This window comes from Prionailurus viverrinus, chromosome A2, assembly GCF_022837055.1.
Source record: "Prionailurus viverrinus isolate Anna chromosome A2, UM_Priviv_1.0, whole genome shotgun sequence".
In the NCBI taxonomy this organism is placed as follows: domain Eukaryota; kingdom Metazoa; phylum Chordata; class Mammalia; order Carnivora; family Felidae; genus Prionailurus; species Prionailurus viverrinus.
Genome location: NC_062562.1, coordinates 8,434,354 through 8,456,081, shown reverse-complemented (window position 1 = coordinate 8,456,081; position 21,728 = coordinate 8,434,354). Strand labels below are relative to the sequence as shown.

The 21,728-nt window shown below is 53.2% G+C and overlaps 1 protein-coding gene across 1 annotated transcript in view; it reads left to right on the top strand.

Annotated features, from left to right (window-relative positions):
• The window catches only part of CACNA1A (calcium voltage-gated channel subunit alpha1 A), a 273,407-nt gene that overhangs the window by 162,549 nt on the left and 89,130 nt on the right, over positions 1 to 21,728 (top strand). The window contains 4 exon segments of the mRNA XM_047848785.1: positions 12,786 to 12,889; positions 14,007 to 14,122; positions 15,196 to 15,252; positions 16,357 to 16,446. Coding sequence (XP_047704741.1) covers positions 12,786 to 12,889; positions 14,007 to 14,122; positions 15,196 to 15,252; positions 16,357 to 16,446 — 367 coding nt within the window.

Sequence of the window (21,728 nt, the reverse complement as noted above, 5' to 3'; positions counted from 1 at the left end):
GCTCCGCACACATCCCTCTGTTCACTCACAGAAGCGTCCTCTCCACCTGCCCTAAGTGCTGAAATTGCCAGTTAAGGTTCTGCCCATAGGAGTCCTGGCTTGGCCTGCTGGGGAAGCAGTACCAGAAGGCTTCCTCCCGCGTACAGGGTTCCCGAACTCTCCTCTTGGTCCCGGTTCATGTTTCTTAAGGAAGTTTCCCTTTGGCGGGTGGAGGGAGATTTCCAGGAACCCATCCTTCTGACCGGTGGCTCCTTTTAGGGTGGGGTGGAGAGTGCCGCCCGGGACAGGATTGCACAAGTGCCGTGGACAGTTGTGCGTGTCACACACTGCACATGCCACCGCATCACAGGAGTGTAATTCGTATCGTAGGCGACACAAATGCCTACCACGATTCGAGTTTTCGACAAAAGTAAAGGATGTAGGAAAGACACACGGTGTTCTAATTTGTATGAAGACCTTGCCTGAGCACAGCCTCCGTTAAGTCTCTCTCTTGGGCCTCACTGGCAAACACCCTGGACAAAAGGTTACACCCAATTTGCAAAAGCTTGTGGGGGAGGGGGGCTTTTATGGGGCTCTAGGTCTTTGCTTTCCAAGCACGGTGAGAGAGGGGGGCTTCAGGGGAAGTGAACCCTCCTGGAAGTGAAACAGCTGGGAGCCAGGAAGGTTAAGGGAAGCCGGGCAGAGAAAGGGACTGGGGAGCAGAAGCTAAGAAACTTGTGAACACGGGCAAGGGTTTGTGTCGTGGGGTCAGGCGTCTGGAGAAGACGTCCAGAGTTTCAGGGGATGTGCTTAGACACTGGGGATGTGCTTAGTGGTGGGAGGAGAAGTGTGAGCGCGACCACAGATTTCCAGAAGATTCTCTAGTCCCAAGCACCATCGTTGGAAGGGATGTTTGTCCTGGAAGCTTAGAGCTGAGCCGCCTTGGGGAAGCGGTGAGAGCACAGAGTCAGAGGCACCAGACTGCCTGGGTTCCCATCCTGGCTTCCCCCCCTTTCCTTGCTGTGCAACCTTGGGCAAGTCACTTGGCCTCCCTATGCCTCACTGCCACGTGTGCAGTATGAACAGGAGCACAGTCCTACCTCACGGGGAAGGAGGACTGGGTGAGGTGGGCGCCTGTGAAGTGCTTACAACCGTGCCTGGTCTGCGTAGGCCGAACCCCTCCCCCCCCCGGCGGACACTCCTTTCAGAAACATTTTCAGAATTTTACCCCGTAAAAAACTCCGGCAGCACCTGAGGGAGAGGAGTGAGCTGTGGGGTCCCACTTTATTCCCCACCCTCACCCCACTGGTAGCTGCCACTAACTCAGAGTAGCCTTCTAGAACTTTCCGTGCGCTTACATCCCGCTGTCGTAGAAACCCCAGCAGTGATCTGGTACCACGAAGTGGTGGCTGAAACAACAGACGTTCATTGTCTTGCGGTCTGGGTGCCGGAAATCCCACATCGAGGCCAAGGCAGGGCCAGGCTCCCTCTGAAGGCTGTAGGGGAGGATCCTCCTTGGCCTCTTCCAGCTTCTAGTAGCTGCCAACGGCCCTTGGCATTCCATACAGCCACCAGAGCCCCTCGTCGCCAGAGGCAGGGACTAAGGTGGCTGTCGTTGAGTTTCTGCTGCCGAGGACAGAGCAGTTGATTTTTCCAGGTTCATCTGGGCTCTCCTTTTATGTGCTGCCTTCGGCCAGCTCTGCCCAGCCCTGGGACACCCCCCTCAGTCCATCCAGCCACAGGCGGCCACAGTGTCTGGAATCTTTGTCCTCTGTTGTTGCACTAGAGCTGAGGCCCCGTGGGGAGACGGCCCAGACGCACTTGCTCCAAGCGTCTTAGGATCGATGGGCGCAGATGCCGAGGGGACGTCGCCTGCCTGGGTGGGCAATCCCAATGGCTCGTTTCTTTTCTCGGTGTCCTTGAAATCCAGCCGTGTGTTCAGTAACTGTTGAGCACCTACTGTGCGCTGGGAAATGGGCAGGTGACTGGGGACCCAGCATAAGACAAAAATCTCCCCACTCTCATAAGGGAGACAGACACAAGCAAACACAACAGATAAGGAGCTGGTCCTAAAGTGGGAGGGAGACAGCAAACGAAGGCAGAAGGCGGGGCTGGTCTAGGTCAGGCAGTCAGGGAGGGCTCCTCAGAGGAAGGGACACGTCCGCAAAGAAGCAGAGCACCAGGCAGCTGTTTGTGGGAGAGCATTCGCGGCAGAGGGAACAGCAGCCGCTGACCTACACGGCGTGTTCGGCCCTCCTCCAGGTTTCCCCAGCGACGACTGGTTTCTTTTCTTTGCCGCGTGGCTTCCTGGTTAAAGCGCCTTTCAGAAAAAGCCTAACCTCCACTAATCAGCAGTGCTGACAAAGGTTTATATCGGGATGTGCATCTCAGCGCTACTTATAAAAATAGAACAGAGCTGGAAGCAAGCGGTTAAGTGCCGTATGGTCCCTTTGTATGAGGGAATATTACGCCGTCATTAAAAAGCATCTGTTGGGAGAATATTTAAGGATGCAGGGAAATGCTCACTGTCTAATGATGGGTAGGGAGGAATTGATTTTCTTTAAAAAAGTTTTTTTTAACATTTATTCACTTTTGAAAGGCAGAGAGAGACAGAGCGCGAACAGCGAAAGGGGCAGAGAGAGAGGGAGACGCAGAATCCGAAGCGGGCTCCAGGCTCCGAGCTGTCAGCCCAGAGCCCGACGCGGGGCTCGAACTCACGGACCGCGAGATCACGACCTGAGCCGAAGTCGGCCGCTTAACCCACTGAGCCACCCAGGCGCCCTAGGGAAGTCGATTTTCTGGAAAGCATACTGGCGGTGCGCCTGGGTGGCTCAGCCGGTTAAGCAGCTGACCTGATTTCAGCTCAGGTCGTGATCTCACAGTTTGCGAGTTTGAGCCCCGAGCCGGGCTCTGCGCGGACAGCGTGAAGCCTGTTTAGGACTCTCTGTCTCCCGCTCTCTCTGCCCCTCCCCTACTCGCACGTGCTCTCTCTCAGAAATAAATAAAACGTTGTTTAAAAAAAGAATCAAGGTGAGGTAAACCTTATGTCTTAGCTCAGGCTACCGTTACAAAACAGCACAGAGCAGGTGGCTTGAACAACGGAAGTTTATTTTCTCACAATTCTGAAGACGGGAAGTCTGAGACCAGGGTGCTCTGAGCTCAAGCGTGTGCATTTGAAAATAGAAGTTAGGAAGAAGAGACTGGAAAACACTACCAAGATGGCCTCTAGGATTCAGGAATCGGTATTTGCCCGATACTTCTCTGTATCACCACATTTTTCTGCAGAGATCACAATTTCCTTTACAATCGGGGAAAAAAAATATTTAAACTTGTCTTGTTATCTATTTAGGAGGGGGAAAAAGATTATACCAGGAAACAGGGAGGAAGGGGGACATGAACATTTTCCCAGTGTGCCCATGGTACGTTGGGTGCTCTTTTGTTGCTAATGTGTCCAGAGAGAGCCCACACCGAAGGGCTGATTGACATAGCAATGACAAATGGTCGTTTTTACTTTATTAGTTTTTAAGCAGGCTTCATCCCCACCATGGAGCCCAACGCGGGGCTTGAACTCATGACCCTGAGATCAAGACCTGAGCTGAGATCGAGAGTTGGACGCTTAACTTAGTCTCCCCGCTAATTAGAGGGTGGGCTAGACTTAGTAACTTGCTTCCAAAGCATAGAGTAGCAAAGCGGGAGATGTCGTCATTTTGGAGTGGGGAGACCCCACCTTAAGTCAACACCCCCAGGGAATATGTAATCGTGTGGCCCTTGATTAACGTGAGGGGCAGGGACCCCATGGGCTGTCTTCCCCAAGACTCACAACCCCTGCGTAATCATGAGCAAAACATCGGACAAACCCAGAATGGAGGGCATCCTGCAGGATACCTGGCCTGTCCTTTTCCAGACCGTCAAGGTCACGATCAACAAGGAAAGACAGAAACCGTCACAGACCAGAGGGGCCGAAGGAGATGTGATTGCTCGATGCAGCGCGGGGAACTGCAAGGGGAACAGAAAGGGGACATCGATGGGAAAACCGATGAAATCCAAGTAAAGTCAGGAGTTTGGTTTATGAATAACATGAGGAGAGGTTACCCCCCCCCAAATTACAAATGAGAGTCGGAGGTTGAGAGCATGGCCTGTGGTTGTCAGCCAGGGACGTGGTGGGACCAGGTGCCCCGATCCGGTCTGGGGAATAGATATGGGGGAAGACAGAGAAGGAGGGAGAGAGAGAGAGAGCAGTTTAATTTTTTTTTTAATTTTTTTTAACATTTATTTTTGAGACAGAGAGAGACAGAGCATGAACGGGGGAGGGGCAGAGAGAGAGGGAGACACAGAATCGGAAGCAGGCTCCGGGCTCTGGGCCATCATCAGCCCAGAGCCCGACGCGGGGCTTGAACTCACGGACCGTGAGATCGTGACCTGGCTGAAGTCGGACGCTTAACCGACTGAGCCACCCAGGCACCCCAAGAGCAGTTTAATTTTTAACGGAGTAATTTCTTAAAGCTGTCTAAAGTCCAGAGCAGGGGCGCCTGGCAGGGTAGGGGGCAGGGGTGGAGCTCAGTCGGTTAAGCAGAGCCTGATGGTGCAGAGCCTGCTTGGGATTCTCTCTCTCCCGCTTCCTCTGCCCCTCCCCCACTCGTGTACTCAGGCTCTCTCTCTCAAAGTAAATAAACATTAAAACTTAAAAAATAAAGTCTGGGGCAGAAAAGATAGAAATCAGGAGCAAAAGAGCCTACCTCAGAGATTTCAGACTTTTTTTTTTTTTTGTATTTTGTTTTAAGGGCTTTTTTTTTGATGTCTTATTTTTTATTTTTTGAGGACAGGGAGAGACAGCATGAGCAGGGGAGGGGCAGAGAGAGAGAGGGAGACCCAGAATCCCAAGCAGGCTCCAGGCTCCGAGCTGTCGCCACAGAGCCCCATGTGGGGCTCGAACCCACAAATGCGAGATCATGACCTGAGCGGAAGTCGGACGCCCAACCGACTGAGCCACCCGGGTGCGCCCGTTTTTGGCTTTATTGAGATACAAGTTTAAGAGATACAGGATAATGATTTGACGTACGCATGTTGCACAACGATTACTTAACATCTGTCACCTGATATGGTGACCAAAAATTGGTCTTTTCCCGCTTGTGATGGTGGAGGCTTGGGGAAGCTCAGGAGGGCTCTGCTGGGCCAAAGCACCCTCGAGGCAATGTTTAGGTGGTAGATACCAGGGACGGGAGGCGGAGAGGCTGGGGCCCTCCAGCACGTCTCATGGGGGCACCTGGGTGGCTCAGTCCGTTAAGCATCCGACTTCGGCTCGGGTCACGATCTCGCGGTCCGTGAGTTCGAGCCCCGCGTCGGGCTCTGGGCTGACAGCTCGGAGCCTGGAGCCCGATTCGGGTTCTGTGTCTCCCCCTCTCTCTGCCCCTCCCCCACTCACGCTCTGTCTCTGTCTCTCAAAAGTAAATAAACTTTAAAAAAACAAACAAAACAGGACCCTTCGTGAGCAGCCAGGGGGTCCTGGCAGGACAAGACATCCTGAGTTAATTTCCGGCCGCCATTTACAGAGTTCACTGGGTGCCACATGTCTTCTTGCCAGACTGATCTGGGGAACAACCTTGTGAGACAAGACATTTTTCACCCCATCTTCCAGATGAGGAAACGGAGGCCCAGAGGGATGAAACGACCTGCCAAGGTCCTATAGCCGAGGGTGGTGAAATCAGGACTCGAACCCAGCACTGGGAACTAAACATTACACCCCCCCCCCCTTTCTGACTCTCCCCTTCTGTCTCCCTCTCTGCCTTGGTCCCTCTTATTCCACATCTGTCTCTGTCTCTTCCTCCTCCGCCTGTCTTCTCTGTCTCCCTCTCCCTCCCCACCTCTCTGTGCTTTTCTGTGCCTTTTCTGTCCCTGTCACTGTTTATTTCTCTCTTTCGGTTAACGTCAGCTAAGTAAGCAGCAAAGCGTGCATAGTTGGTTGTGAATGTGTGTCCCTTGACACACGGCCGCTCGTGGTGGACACTGGTCTTTGACCTAAACCTTTTTTATTCAGAGATGCTCACTGTGGCCAATATCAAAGCATCGGAATTTAGGGGGCTTGGGATCACGCATTCATTCAACAAACATTCCTTGAACACGTCCTGTGTGCAGGTCGTCTTCCAGGTGCCTTGCATATGTAGTGAATGGAAAAGACAAAAATCCCTGTCTGGGGGGAGTTGACATTTTAGCGGAGGGTGGAGTTGATCAACAACATAACGAAGAGATTGTATGTATGTGTGTGTCAAGGGCCAAGTATCTTAAATATTTTAGGCTTCGTGGGCCATACAGTCTCTGTCGCAACTGCTCGGCTCACGTTGCGACAACGTGAGCTTTGCTCAGTCGCAAAGCAGCCACGGAGAAAATACATGAGGGGATGGACATGGCTGTGTGCCAACAAAGCCAGAATTTACAAACACAAGTGGCTAGTCCATGGGTTCTTTGCAAACTCATGTGTGAGAGGGGGGTGGGAGCTTGGGGAGAAAAGTTAAGCAGTAGAGGGGTTGTGGATCATCAGAGTGAGAGGTTGTAGTTCTAATAAGCCCTGAAGGAGGTGAGGGGGGCCATGGAAGTATATTAAGGAAGGAAGACCCAGGGTAGCCAGTGCAAAGGCCCTGGGGCAGCAGCACGCCTGGTATTTGTGAGGAGCAGCAAGGTGGCTCACATGGCTGGTTGAGAGAGTAAGGGCAGATGAGGGAGGGGGTGAGGTCCCAGGAGGGGACAGGCGGAGAGGCTGTATAATTTATCATCCAAACCGGGACAGTTTTGAGAGCAAACAGGTAAAGGAGGACTCAAAAAATAATTAACAGGCGTTGCCTGATCTACAATGGGTGTAAACTGGGACATTCGACCTCCCGCACCACCACAGTGGGACCTTGGCTCTTTCACGGTCAAACCCACATCATTTTTATCCGGGAGGCTGGGGAACTGGGTGTTCTCCTGAGCTGAATATTTTTTTTTTAACATCCTCTATACTTTTCTCTGAATGAACCGTTCTCAGAACATTAGAGGAAAATAAACCATAAAACAGAAGGCACTTCAGAATTTTACTGGGACTCAGTCATTAATTGGTTTGATGTGTGTCACTGAATGCTCGCTGAGCTCCGGGCACCACACGAGGCCCCGGGGCCGAGGCTGGGATGAATCCACATCTCCTTTAAGGCTCTCCTGGACCAACCATTATAGATGGAAACCACTATGTAAACGCAGCGAAGGGGTGAAGTAGGGGAAAAAAAATGCACTCTGTTGCAAGCCCGAAGGCTGGTTCTCACCCCAGCTGTGCCCTCCACACCCTGTGTGAGCCAGCAAATCACCTTGCCTTCCTCAGCCTCAGTTTCCCCATCCACCGGGTCTGGAAATTGTGGAAATCACGGGGCATTTTCGTTGGCTCGGAAGTCCTCTGCTAAAGCGATAGTGGTGGATCGCATTCCAGGGGAAGAGCCTGATCTTTTGGACCCGAGATAAACACGGTCTCGCCTCCTTAGTGTTATTTAAACAGTCCCACCCCCAGGGACCTCAGGGTTCCGTGCATTCGCCATGCCGCCGATGCTCGGTAAGCACCTACTGCGTGCTGCTCGGTAAGCACCTACTGCGTGCCGGGTGCCGTGCTGGGCACTGGGGAGCTGACGTGTTAGGGAGCAAAGGCCAGTTGCAAACAAGCACGTGTATGAATTGACTAGGTGATTCAGAGAGCAAAGCATGCTGGGAGAAGAATGGATGTCTGGCAGGGCTGGAGGGGGCGGCTGGAGGGAGTCCTTTGGGCCGGGAGGTCCAGGAAGGCTTCTCTGAGGGGGGCACTGCAGGAGCTGAAGGCTGAGTGGTGAGGAGGAATCAACCACACCAAGATCGAGGGGACACCGGGCTCCGGGCAGAGGCTCGGGGAACAGAAACACGTAGCACATTGTAATCTGGAACTTTACCTTTTGGCGTACTGATGTCTCCATTGGACGTGCCGGAGACATTCCTTTTCCACACGCGCCTCCTGAGCTCCACGGAAGGGTCATTGAGAAAGTGACATTTGAGATGAAGGACTTGACAGAGTAAACTGAAGAGACAGCAGGGTGTATCGGCCAGGAAAACTACGTTAGGCGGCAGTAACAAACATCCCCCAAAGTCCGCGCGACGTTAATAACAACAAATCTCCTTTCTTGCTCAAGCTACATGTCCAGTGTGGGTTGGCAGTGGAGGAGAGGGGGCCGTGTGCAACATGGTCACTTGGGAGCCAGCTCTGGAGCCCCTAGGACCTTGCCACTTGCTGTCCCAAAAGGAGAGAGACCCCTGAGGGTCCCACAGTGACACTTCAGTGCTCTGGTCCAAAAGTGGCACGGCTATTTCCATCCACTCCTTACCGGCCAGCAGCCATCGTGTGGCCGTCAGCCAACCACAGGGGGACCAGAACAGGCCATCCTACCATGTCACCGGAAATACTCAGTGACAGCACTAATGGGGAATAGTGTTCCAGGCACCAGGACTCCTTGAGCCTTTGGAGGAAAGACGGGACTATAAGAGCACATCCTTTTCAGTGTCACTGATGACAAGTGAGCAAGTTTCCATCTTCCTTCCGTTCCCCAGACCCAGACTTGTGCACACACCCGCCCTTTACCTGAACTGCCAAAGGAGGTCAGACCCAGGAGGGGAGGTTTGGGCCGCCCCACGTTCTCTGCCGTCACCGTGGCCACGGCAGCTCCAGCCTTTCTGCCTGGGAAATCTAGCTCCCATCTTGCTCCCGAGCAGACCCCACGGGAAGCCCACTTGGTGATCAAAACCCGCGCCCGTCCCTGTGCCAACTCCTTCTCCATGAGTTGTTGCATCCAGAGCGTGGAATGGAATCATTTGGGCCAGACTGGAAAGAGAACACAACACGTTCTCTGCCAGTCCCGGGGAGAAAATCAAACAAGGGAGAGGGGAAGAGGGAGAACAGGTTGAGAACTAAGGACGCGGGCTGGGCGGGGAACTTGGACCCGCCTCTCATTCAGTCATTCAACAAACATTTATCGAGCAGTACTTGCATGCCTGGCATTGTGCTAGGGAACACAGCAGGGACCAGAAAAAGCGCTGTCCTTGTTCCTTGTGGAACTGACCTCCCAGCTGGGGAGGTAGGCAGTGATCAGGAGAAATAAACAAAGCGTAGAAAGGGTGAAGCGCTAAGGGCAAAGACGGAGCAGGAAACGGGGTTAGCAATGGAGGGTCATCAAAGAGGGCTTCCTGGAGAAGGTGACTTTTGAGCAAAGACCTGGAGGAGGTGAGGGAAGAGCCATGTAGGAATCTAGGAGGAGAGCTTTGCAGGCGGGGGTGGGGCAGCAGGTGCAAAGGTCCTGGGGTGGGGCTGTGCCTGGTGCATTTGAGGAGTCAAAAGGAGCCCATGTGGCTGGAGCAGAGTTATCCGAGGTTAGAGTGACAGAGGGGCTTGTGGGGCGGGGGTGCTTCCATCTGTGGCTGCCATCACATGGAGGCCAGAAGTCCGAGACTAAGATGTCAGCAGGGCCATGCTCCCTCTGAGACTGTGAGAAGAATCCTCCCTCGCCTCTTCCTGGCTTCTCCTTCTGGCTGTTGACCCTTGGTGTTCCTTGGCTTCTCTCCACCCTCTGCCTCCGTGATCATGTGGCTGTTCTCTCCCCTGCGCGTCCCTGTCTCCACCTGGTGTTTTCCTCTTTAAAAGGACGCCAGTCATATTGGACTAGGCCCCCCACCCCCATCACGACCTCGTCTTAACTCGATGGCAGCTGCCGAAACCCTATTTCCAAGTAAAGTCACATTCCCAGGTACTGGGGTTATAAATTCAGCACATCTTCTGGAGGGACACAGCGCAACCCAGAACAGACCTTGGGCATGGAACTTTACCTCTCTGTGCCTCAGTTTCCTCACCCAGGAGGATGGGAAGGATTACGCACCAGCTTTGGGGGTCCATGGGAGGATTAAACCAGCTCGGGTAGACCGAGTGCCTGGCCCTGTGGATGTCTGTTATCATCCTGGCCAGCATGTCATGGCCCAGAGGGCCCTAAGGCTGTTGGGGAGCTGGGGTGTGGGCAGAGTCTGAGATGAAGGGGCCGCCTCGGTTCCGAGGGGCCTCAGCCATTTCTCCCCATTCCATCCTGCCTCCCCCCCACCCACACCGACACACGCCCGCTGCTCTGTTCCCATCCCAAGCCTGTTTCCTGAGATGGCCCAGACTATTTCTTGTGTTGGCTGGTAAGGGCTTTCCCTCCCTGGACTATATTTAGCCTAAGAAATAGGCATGAGAACCCTCAGCTGCCACAGCACTGGAAAGGAAAAGCACAAAGCCAGTCGTGCCTTCTGTCCAGCCCTGTTCTGCTGACTCCATTCTTTTTTCCAGAACCTTCTAGCAGCAAAGCATCGGAACTTTGGGTGTGCCTGGGAAGAAAGGCAGGAGCTAGGAGCCCTGGCCTATTAATTGTCCCCAGAACCTGTCTGTGTCTGCGATGAAAGTTGACTTTATTTGTTTGTCTTATTTCCCCTTTTTTTTTTTTTTTTATCATGGTGAAATACACAGAACACAAAATTTACCATCTTCACCGTTTTTAAGTACATCCTCATTGTTGGGCAGCCGTCGTCACCACCCATCTCCAGGACTCATTACGTCTTGCAAACTGACACTCTGTCCCCACCGAACACCGGCTCCCCACCCCCTCCCCCAGCCCCTGCCGACTTCCTGTCTCTGTGAATCTAGGGACCGCACAGAAGTAGAACCCTACAGCATTTGTGTTTTTATGACCGGCTTATTTCACCCAGCGTGGTGTCCTCAAGATTCATCCATGTTGTGCCATGGATCAGAATGTCCCCGCTTATACCTCCTCCCCAAAGGGTGCCCCCATCAGGACCTCAAGCATTGTTGACTGGTTGGCCTGTTTTTTTGTTTCGTATAACCGAATCTTACATCCATGTTCCTTTGTGTCCGGCTTCCTTCGCTCGACACGCACTCTGTAAGGTTTCGTGTGACAAGTGGCGGTCATTCACTGCATGCTATGCCATTTATTTATCCTCTCTCTTGTTGTCGAGGGGGATTCAGATTATTTCCAGTTTGGGGCTATTATGAAGATCGCCACTGTGAACAACCTTGTGTGTGCCTTTGGCTTACGCAGGTTCACGTTTCTGTTGGGTAACTATCCAGGACTCAGGAGGGGAATCTCCGGGTGGTCGTGCGGGGACGTGAGTAATTTCAGCAGCAGCTCCCAACCCATCTTCCAAAGTGGTTGGACCATGTGCTGTGGGTTGAACTGTGTCCTCCCCCCTCCAGTTCATACATAGAAGTCCCAACCCCCAGCACCTGAGAATGTGACCTTAATTGGAAGTGGGGTCATTGTGGGAAGATGAGGTCATCAGGGGGGACCCCAATCCAGTATGACTGCTGGGGGAGGAGGTGGGGGAGGAATTTGGCCGCAGAGACAGACATGCACACGAGGAGGACATCACACGGAGGTGACGGTGGGGACCACAGCAATGCCTCTGCAAGCCAAGGAACCACTAAAGGCTGTTTTCAGTGAATCCCCAGACTCCAGGAGAGAGGCATGGGGCAGGTTCTCCCTGGAAGCCTCCAGAAGGAACCAGCCTGGTCGACACCCTGATCTTGAACGTCTGACCTCCAAGCACCGTGAGACAATAAATTTCCGTTGTTTTAGGCCGCACAGTTGTGGTTCTTCGTTACCCAGACACAGGACCCTCATCCACCATGTCACCCTCCCATGAGCAGCGTGTGACGATTACAGATCCTCTAGGCTTTCCAGCACCTGGCAGTATGTGTCCTTCTCATTCGGGCCTTTCTGCTTGGTGGCAACAGCATTAGATGTGCTTTTAAAGGTGAGCTTTTAAAGCCACTCTTGGGGGCCCCACATTGTGCAGATGGCCCAGAGCTGATAAGCCACCCGAAAGCTCCCCTGCTCTGGCGGCTGATGCCAAGGCTTCTCCAGCACAGAGGTTAAGTCCATGGGCTCTGGGATCCAATCCCATGCTCGTCACCAACTAGCTCCGTGACCTTGGGCTGGCACTTTTGTCTTTCTGGGCCTCAGTTTCCCCAGCCATAAAATGGGCATGACGATAAAATAGGGTATCCTGACTAACTAAGCTAATGGCTGATGTACTTAGAAGAGTGTCTGGCACGAGTAAGTACTCCACAAGCACTGCTTTTTTATATTTCTCTCTTTCTCTCTCTCTCTCTCTCCTGGATTTTCATCCCTTCCTTTTACTTCCTTCTTGGCACACTGTTCTGTTCTCCTAGAGAAGAATGTTCTACTTGTGGACTTCTCCCCACCTTGAAAACTGAGCTGGGCGCTTCCAGGAATGTTTTTGAGATTGACATTGAGGCTGCAGGGCACAGAGGAGGGAGACATTTGAGGAAAAGGCTCACAGCCCTGTTGGTTGTCTTGGTGATTTAACCTGGGAGTCAGACTCTGCCTTCATGCACCCTCCTGGAAGGGAAAAGTGTGACTGTGTCAGAGAGGAGGAGGGAACCAGGGGTTCGTTTGTACATTTTGATTGGGCTTTTTTTTCTCTCTCTCCTCATGGATTTTTGTCTGGGAAGTTCTGAGTTTCATGCTGGTTCCTGAGTCCTGTGAGGGCTACATGATTAGGAGGGGGCTTTGTGCTTCTAATGATACCTCTCAGGTTTCCCCCACTAATTGATCCTGTGTTCTATTTCCTTGTCTGGGCTGCCAGAGCTCCAGGACTCCACAGGCCAAGGACATCTGAGGGCAGAGGTCCCCCTTCTCCCACCTGTCAGGTCATACCTGAATCCCACTGAACACTCACCCGCTTTCCCTCCTCACCTCCCACAGAGCAACGATGCCTCAGGGAACACTTGGAACTGGTTGTACTTCATCCCCCTCATCATCATTGGCTCCTTTTTTATGCTGAACCTCGTGCTGGGTGTGCTGTCAGGGTAAGTGTCTGATACTCTCCCCATCCCACTCCCCGTCACCATCTTCTGACCATAAAGAGGCCATCGAACCTTTGTTTTCATACTCCAGGCAGAGGCAGAGAGTAGGCTTCTTCCCTTGTCTTGGGTTAGCCAGAAAGTTATTAGCGAGTCAGGTACAGATGCACAGGCTGTGCACTGCTGAGAGCACCCAGCAAAAGGACTCAAGGGGGCTGAAATCCGGTGCCACTTCGACTCACAACCCTGCACCCCTGGCATTGAGCAACCTCCACCCAGGAAAAGGGAGCTTCTTTCCAATGCAGACCTCTCATTCAGAAGTCTTCCCCAGCACACAGCCCATCACACAAGAAAATCCTATAGAGCGTTACTTTCTATAATTAACATTAAAAAAAAAAAACCCAGTAGATTGGGTTCTCCCCTTCCTGTCTTCCAAATGCAAAATCCCAATATATAGTCAAGCGTGCATTTCCATGACATATATTGTCCCGTACCCCCAAGATCGGGTATTGGGTGTTTTGTGGGGTTTTTTGGCGTAATCATAAATAGATTTTCTTTTTCTCATCACAAGAAGTCTGGGGAGCGGCATAGTGGCTCCACGGTGCCATCAGGGACCCCAGTTCCTTCTGGTTTTCTGCTCTGACGTCCTTACCAGGCAGAGGCTTTCGGTCTCGTGGATGCCTCGTGGTCTGAAAGTGGCTGCCTCACACTCACAAGAGAGCCACCGCATGTTCCAAACACGAAGAGGAGGGAGGGGAAGGGGGGGGAGGGCACATATGAGGGAAGGGAGGCTGTGGCAGGAAATCAGCTTATGTCTCCTTGGCCTGACCTAAAAGAGGGCTTCTTCACCCGGGAGTGCAGAGAATGAGAAGGGCGTGTTCAGCCTTCCGTTTGACTTGTTTCCTCTAGCTGGGGTGCAGCTGTTGGATAATGTGGGAAGCTGGCAGAAACACCCCCATCCCTGTGGTGCTCTCCCAGAAGACCGGATTCCTCGTGTTAAAGTCCACTGCCCTCCTGGGGTTTTCGAACCCCTAAATACGCGCGCGCGCGCACACACACACACACACACAGAGTCCCTGAAACGTTTACAACGGCCAGACCCTGCTCTTTCCTGCTTCTGCAGGGAGTTTGCCAAAGAAAGGGAGCGGGTGGAGAACCGGCGGGCCTTTCTGAAACTGAGGAGGCAGCAGCAGATCGAACGGGAGCTCAACGGGTACATGGAATGGATCTCAAAAGCAGGTGAGGCCCGTTCATCCTGGGGCCTGGGAACCGAAATCCCCAGGCGTCCCGGAGCGCGCACGGAGTCATGCACGCGGCTTGAAGGCGGGTGAGGGGAGGGCCTGGGGGGGGAGCAGCAAAGAGGGCCCCTGACCAAGGAGTCCCACTTCCCGGAGGCCAGAATCCGGGCTACGGCAGCGGGACTTCCGGGGTGAAGCCAGGATAGGACATCGCCTCCTCTGTTCCCGTCAACTTTAGTTTACGTCCCAGCCCTGCCGCCTCCTAGCAGAGTACCTCCCTTCCCTGTGCCTCGGTTTCTTGGGTGGTTCAGTGGAGACGCGCTCACGCCTACCTTCCAGGGCTGTGGAGTGTGCAGCGAGGTAGTCCACGCAGCGGGCACGTGTTTATTGGCCCAGCCATTCCCAATGCTTATGGAGCACCCACTCTGTGTCAGGCACCACTCTAGGCTCTGAGGATGTGACAGAACAAAAGATGGGGCTCCGACGTTCTAGTGAGGGAGACAGAAAAGATATAAGTACGGACAACGCGGGGTGCTCCCCAGTGCCGAGGAGAAAAATAATGCAGCTTAGGAAGTAGAAAAGAGTTGGAGGAGGTGGGCTGGTCAGAGAGGATCTCTCCGAGGAGGTGATGTCCGAGCAGACCCGAAGGAAGCCGTGTGGATGTCTAGCGAAGGGTGTTCCGGGCAGAGGGGATAGCGGGTGCAAAGGTCCTGGGGTAGGGGCAGCGTTGAGTCATAGCAAAGAAGCCGGTGTGGCTGGAGCAGGGACACGCAGGGCAGATGGGGAGGAAAGGAGGGTAGGGAGGTGGCGGGGGCCGAATCAGGCGAGGCCTTGTGAGGAAGCTGGGTCTCGTATTGAGGGACGTGGAGGTGGTGCTCGCTCTCCTGCTCTTGCTGACGTGGGCTGCGAGGCAGGAAGAACCGAGCAGCACGCTGCTGGCTGGTTGAGCTGCCGCGATCAGCAAGAGGAGAGCGAAGGTGGCCGGGCAGACCCTTGCCCTTCCTGGTCCGAGGGAACGCGTCCCAGGAGAGCCCCGTAGACGCTGGAGCTTAACTCTGTGCTCTTCCTCCTCAGAAGAGGTGATCCTCGCCGAGGATGAAACCGACGGGGAGCAGAGGCATCCCTTTGATGGTAACTGCTCTGAACCTGGCTCGGGGGTGGGGGGGGTGGCTCCCGGGGGGAGACCAGAGCAGCCAGTGCTGGGGGAACAGCCTGTTTGGTTGTCAGGGGCCTCCAGGGGATGGACGTTCAGAGCCCAGGTGACACCAAGCACAAACACAAGACCAGGTCAGGACCAGGAGGATACAGGGAATGGCAGGAATCTGCGGCTTTCGGGAATTTCAGGACGTCGGCGCAGGTTTTTCGTGTTCTGGCCTGCCCTTTCTGCTTTAACCCCGTGCCTCAGTTTTCCGCATCCGTGAAATGGGCGTTATGATAATAATACCTACCTCATCGGATAGTTTATGAAGATTACATTAATGCTTGCAAGTACAACGCCTACCTGACTCAAGGTCATGACTCACCATCTGTGTTTGCTGAATAAATAAATAGCCAAGAATCCGGCTTACTGTTCGGGACCGTGGTCTCACGGTTGGAAATTCGGTGAGACAGAGCAAGGGCTTTGGATCGAAAATACCAGGCGAGAGCAGGAAGTAAAGGAGCTAGGGTTTATCTCGGAGGGTTTACAAAATGGATTTTACTATTTGCGGGGGAGGGGAAGAGGTGACCCACGGGGGTGTCTAAATCATTTTGTTGGAAGCGTGTGCCTGAACTCACTGTCCCCTGGAGAGCCCGTGGGGGAGGAGCAGAACCTAAATACTGAGCAAAGGGGATCCGCAGTCCCGGCCGGCCTGGCAAGCGTACTAAAGGTCAAGGGTGGGCTGCCTTCATTAGGGGTCACTGTATATCCGGACCCAGGCATCCCCCAGGGGCAGTGACAACTGAGAGCCCAGACCTCAGTCTCTAAGGTCAGACTGAACAGGACGTGGCTCTCGTCTTGACCCCTTGGGCAAAGTCATGTAACCCCTCCCCCCCGAGCCTCGGTCTCCCCGTCTGCAAAATGGGCATACTCTTCCCTCCCACCAAACCGGATTGCCGTGAGGGTTAACCCCAACACCCCGCAGAGCATCCCTGGCAGAACAAGACCTGGGGCCGAGGACGCAGGGGCGCCGAGGTGTGGTTCCGGTGTCCAAAAGGGTAACGTCTTTTTCTCTTGCCATGTTTCCATTGTTGGAGCTCTGCGGAGAGCCACCATAAAGAAAAGCAAGACCGACCTGCTCAACCCCGAGGAGGCCGAGGACCAGCTGGCCGACATCGCCTCCGTGGGTGAGTCCGTCCAGCTGCCTCGGTTGTCACCGATGGCGTCAGAGATGCGCGCTGAAGGCCTGGGACCCTCCAGGCCTGCACTTGGATCCCTTCTCTGCCCCTTGCCACCTTTGTCTCCTGGAGGAGGTGACGCGATTATGGGAATAACAGCGGTGCCTCTCTCCTGATACCGTCCGTGGAGCTTAAACTAAATAATCCACAGTAAGCATTCAGAAGGGCGCCCGGCACAGCATAAGCTCCCAGTAATGATATTACGATTCGTCAGTACTCACGGAGGGGCTGCTCTTACGAAGGGCCGGCTGAGAATAGGATGGGAAACCAAATCCCGACCCGCGTGGGCCTTGCGGTCCAGGGCAGGACGCAGAGGTTAAACAGGTAGTTCCCGAAATAAGCCTGTCGTGATCGTGGCGCTGCTGAGGAGACGCCCCGGGTTTGGCGTGCTCTGGAAGAATGGGGGGTGGTCAGGGAAGGCTTCTCGGAGGAGGCGACATTGAAGCCGGGGACTGCAGGATGAGTATAGGAGTTGGCCGTGGCCGTGAAAGCAGAGAGAGCCAGGCGGAAGGCTGTGCTCGGTCTGTTGCTGTTGGTTCTTGCCAAGGGCAGAGCCTGGGGAGGAGGGGACATTTGCTCTTTCCCTGCGCGCCCCTCCTGATTGAGACCGTGTTGCTTCCGACCTTCTCCGGAGAGACTAGATTATATTTTGAACAAAAAATTTTTTTCTTAGAGAGAGAGAGAGAGAGCAAGCGGGAGAGGGGGGCAGAGAGAGGGAGAGAGAGAGAATCCCAAGCAGGCCCCATGCTGCCGGCACAGAGCCCGATGTGGGACTCAAACTCACGAGCCTGAGCCCAAACCAACCTGAGTCAGGTGCGCTCAACCGACTGAGCCACCCGGGCGCCCTGAAGTGGGTTTTTAAACATTCCAGTAATGAAAGTGGGAGAGCATCCAGGCAGGGGAAGTAACACATGACCTTGCGGGGAGAAAGCCTTTAAAGGGAGGGAGGGGAGGAAGGAAGGGGAGAAGGGAATTTAATATATACACGTGGTTCTGATCCACGGGCACCGACTATTCCATACGCTGCTGTTTTCGCTCCCCCCTGGTTTTTGACCTTGTGCGCTGGGTTTTGACATCATTTCCACTGCAGTCCCATCCTCCCGGAGGGTGGCGCCCCCGTAGTTGTTTGCTTAGCCGTGGCTCTGTCCTGTGGTGTTGGAGTTTCCAGTGTTTTGCCCCTCCAGAGGAGCACCACCGCGAGCATTTATGTTCAATTACTGCCCCCACCCTTTGGGCGTGTTTCCTTGGGGATAATTACAGGATCAAAGATATCAACAGCTTTTCAACTCATTATTCACAGAGCCCTTCTGGGTTTCAGAAACACCGAACCCATGTATAAACCTGCCAAGCACTCATACGCTCAATGGATCCCCCCTCCCCAGCCACTGCGTATTGCCCATTTAATTCCCTTCCCCAGCTAAGTAGGTCTGTAATGATACCTTCAAGCTCGTTTCAATTTGCATTTTTAAGTTCTAGCCACAACCCTCTTTTGCCTTGTAATGCTGAGCTAGACCTATTTCGACTTGTGGGTGCATCTGTGTCCCTCCTCCCACAGCAAGTTCAAGAACGGGAGCACTCCCAACAGTGCTCTGTGTGTTTGATCCGTCAGTCTGGCTCACACACCGAAAGCTTGGCATACTCAAGTCAGGATCGCCTCTGTGGATAAGATTGGGTCCCTGCTCCCCACTGATGGAGAGGTTATTTTTCATCAGTCATCCTAGAAAAGATGGAAAAGTGATACTACCCGATGTTGGCAAGGATGTGGGGAAATGGGCATTGTCGCGTGCTGAGGGTAGGAGTTTGGTTTGCACGGTTTCCACCGTGTGGTTGGGTATTATTTAACTGTAGATGTTTCTATTCTTTGACCCGGCATTTCCGCTGCAAAAATATTTCTTCCACGTGTGCAAAAGATCGATGCCTCTTCTCAACAGCGTTGTCTCTGGTGTTCAAAAAAGTGAGAACCAAAAGAGCCCGGCTGGCTCCGTCGGTAGAGCGTGCAACTCTTGATCTAGGGGTGGTGAGTTGGAGCCCCGTGTTGGGTAGAGAGATTACTTAAAATCTTTTCAGTGAAAACACACACAAGAAACTAAAGTGAAAACCAGAGACAACCCGCATGCCCAGAAATGGGGAGACGACTGAAGAAATTGCAGTATTTACGTTCGATGGACTGTTACGCAGCCAGGAAAAAGAACATGGCTGCTGCTCGCATGGGAAGATGTTTGAAAGCGATTTCTCAGTGAAGAAAGCAAACGGCACGGCATTATATAAAATGTATGATCCCATTGCAAGAACAATATTGAGAGGTACTTAAAAGTGTGAGGGATTTTCTTTCACTTTCTACACGACAATTTTCTAAAACGTACGAATTAGTGACAGGCATTTCTTTTGAAATCAGAAAAGTAATTAACTACGGTTAAAGTTACTTAAAAGCAACACAGACTGGGGGCGCCTGGGTGGCTCAATCAGTTGAGTGTCTGACTCTCGATCTTGGCTCAGGTCACGATCTCCTCATGGTCGTGAGACTGAGCCCCGAGTTGGTCTCTGTGCTGACAGTGTGGAGCCTGCTTGGGATTCTGTCTCTGTCTGTGTCTCTGTCCCTCTGCCCCTCCCCACCCTGTGCTCTCGCTCTCTTTTAAAAAATTAATTAAGTACGTAAGCAAGTAGGTAAAAAATATTTTTAAAAAAAGCAACAAGAGACTGACCATGAGGACTCTGATAGCTGTACAGGCTGGGAAGAATTTGGTGGAAAGCAGAGAAAGCTTCACGAAGGAGGCGTTTGTTGTTTTGTTTTTTGGTGTTGGTTTTTGAAAAAAATGTTTTTAATGTTCATTTAATTTTTGAAAGAGAGAGAGAGACAGAGCGTGAGCACGGGAGAGGCAGGGACAGAAGGAGACCCAGAATCCAAAGCAGACTCCAGGCTCCGAGCCGCCGGCACAGAGCCCGACGCGGGGCTCGAACCCACGAGCCGTGACATCGTGACCTGAGCTGAAGTCCACCGCGCGAGCGACTGAGCCACCCACGCGCCCCGGGAGGGGTTTGTTTCTAAGCTGGGCTTTCTGTGGAATGGGGAGAGAGCATCCATTTGCGACGGCTGCCATAATAAAATAGCATAGGCTTGGGGGGCTTAACAGCAGAAGACCGGAGACTGGAGTTCTGGAGACTGGAGTTCCTAGCTCAAGGCGTCCGTCAGGGTTGGCTGCTTCTGAGGCCTCCCTCCAAGGCTGTAGACCAGGCTGGTAGACCCCTCCCTGTGTCTTCACACGGTCTTTCCCGATCTCTTCCTTACAAGGACCCCAGTCAGTATCGGATTAGGGTCCACCTACAGGACCTGAGTTTGCATTATAATTCGCTCGTTAAAGAACCGAGCTCCAAATAGGCTCACATTCCGAGGTACTAGGGGATAAGACTCCGGCATATGAATCTGGGGGATCCAGGTCAGTACATAACAGGGGGGCCAGCCAAGAAGCCATGAGAGAGACTCACAGATGGTTTGCCCGTGGGAGACCCTGCTCGTGAATTGGCGGCCGACGTAAGAGACCTTGCTCCTTGGAGAATGCAGTTCCAGGCTGGTGTGGGATAAACACGTGATAAGGGGAAGGACGGGAAACCAGAGTAGGAAGCGGTCGGACTAAGAGCCATGGCTGTCCCCGTGCCCTTTCTGTTAACAGAGCAGGCGACGTTCAGCTCTCCAGACGGGTCCGAAACGTAGGCCAAGGGGCTCGGTGTCCCCGGACCAGGTTTGCCCCGGGCAAACCCACCAAACTCCAGCCCCTTTGCCTGATGGCTCAGAAACGCACAGGAAGGGGCCCCCGCTCCAGCCAGTACCCCAAAGGACACCTCTGGAATCCCCGTTCTGACCAGGAAATGACTTGACTTGCGTTTCCGTAAGCAAGACCAGCTGAGCGTTTCGGAATGAGGCCGGAGCCGTGCGTCTGCCGTCGAACCCTGGACGGCAGCGAGCACAGCCTTGCGCAGTTGGTGTTTCTCCCGCGCGGTCCAATCAGCCGATGAGCGCCTCACAAAGCCGTCTCGTCTGCAGCCGGCGAACATACTGCTGAATTCTGGAATTCGAGTCGTTTATAGGACAAGCTGAGCCGTGAATGCCAGCTCTTCAGGAAAATCATATTCCTTTTAGATGACTTTTGATCGGAAGCTCTGCGCGGCCGTATCCGTCTGCCTGGGCCGCGTAACATAGTGTCAAAACTGGGAAGCTCGAAGCAATCCTTGGCGATCCCCGGCGTCTGTGTGCATCCCCAGACTCCGGCCTCTGTTGCCACACGCTTTTCTCCTTGTGCACCTGTGTGGCTCTTCTCCCCTTATAAGGACACCTTATAAGTTAGGGTTAGGGTCAGGGTTAGGATTTAGGACCCACCCTGATCGAGTTGGGCCACATCTTCACTTGATTACGTCCACGGAGACCCTTAACTTCCCAGGAAGGTCACATTCACAGATCCCAGGGGTTAGGACTGGAACACGTCTCTCTGAGGGGCACAGTCCAACCCGCAGCTTGGGCAGGACCCGTTTCAACTTATGGGCGATTTCAGGGGCACGCAAAGTGCCCCAAGTCCCCATCTTAAGCCTTGGTGGTGACAGGCTTCTGTCCTCACGGCAGGACATTCCAGACCGCTACTGGTCACCTGTGGCTCTTGATCCCTTGGGCAGAGCCAGTGTGAGCAAAGAGGTGATTCATTCTTCTAACGCATCAGATTTAGAAGTCTTAGCCCAAGAAAAAGAGTGTGGAACGTCTCTTTGACGTATTACTATACTGATGCCGTGTTGAAATGATGTTTTGGATCTGTTGGGTTCCATAAAACCTCTTATTAAATTTTTTTTAATGTTTATTTATTTTAGAGAGAGAGAGCGCGCAAGCGGGGTGGGGGAAGCAGAGAGAGAGAGGGAGACACAGAATCCCAAGCAGACTTCAGGCTCTGAGCCATCAGCATAGAGCCCCACGGAGGGCTCGAACCCACGAGCCGTGGGATCGTGACCTGAGCTGAAGTCGGACGCTTAACCGACGGAGCCATCCAGGCGCCCTGTCTTATGAAAATATTTGTAAAATCTAAGAATTGCCTGCAATTGCCATTCTAGACCACAGAGAAAAGCTAGAGACAAGAATGTATAGAGAAGGGGAGCGTGGGTCCAAGTGAGTGTGAGATACAATCCAGGTGACAATACGCAGCTAGCAGGGACCTAGCACGTAGTAGGTGTTCAGTTAACATGCACTTCCCTTT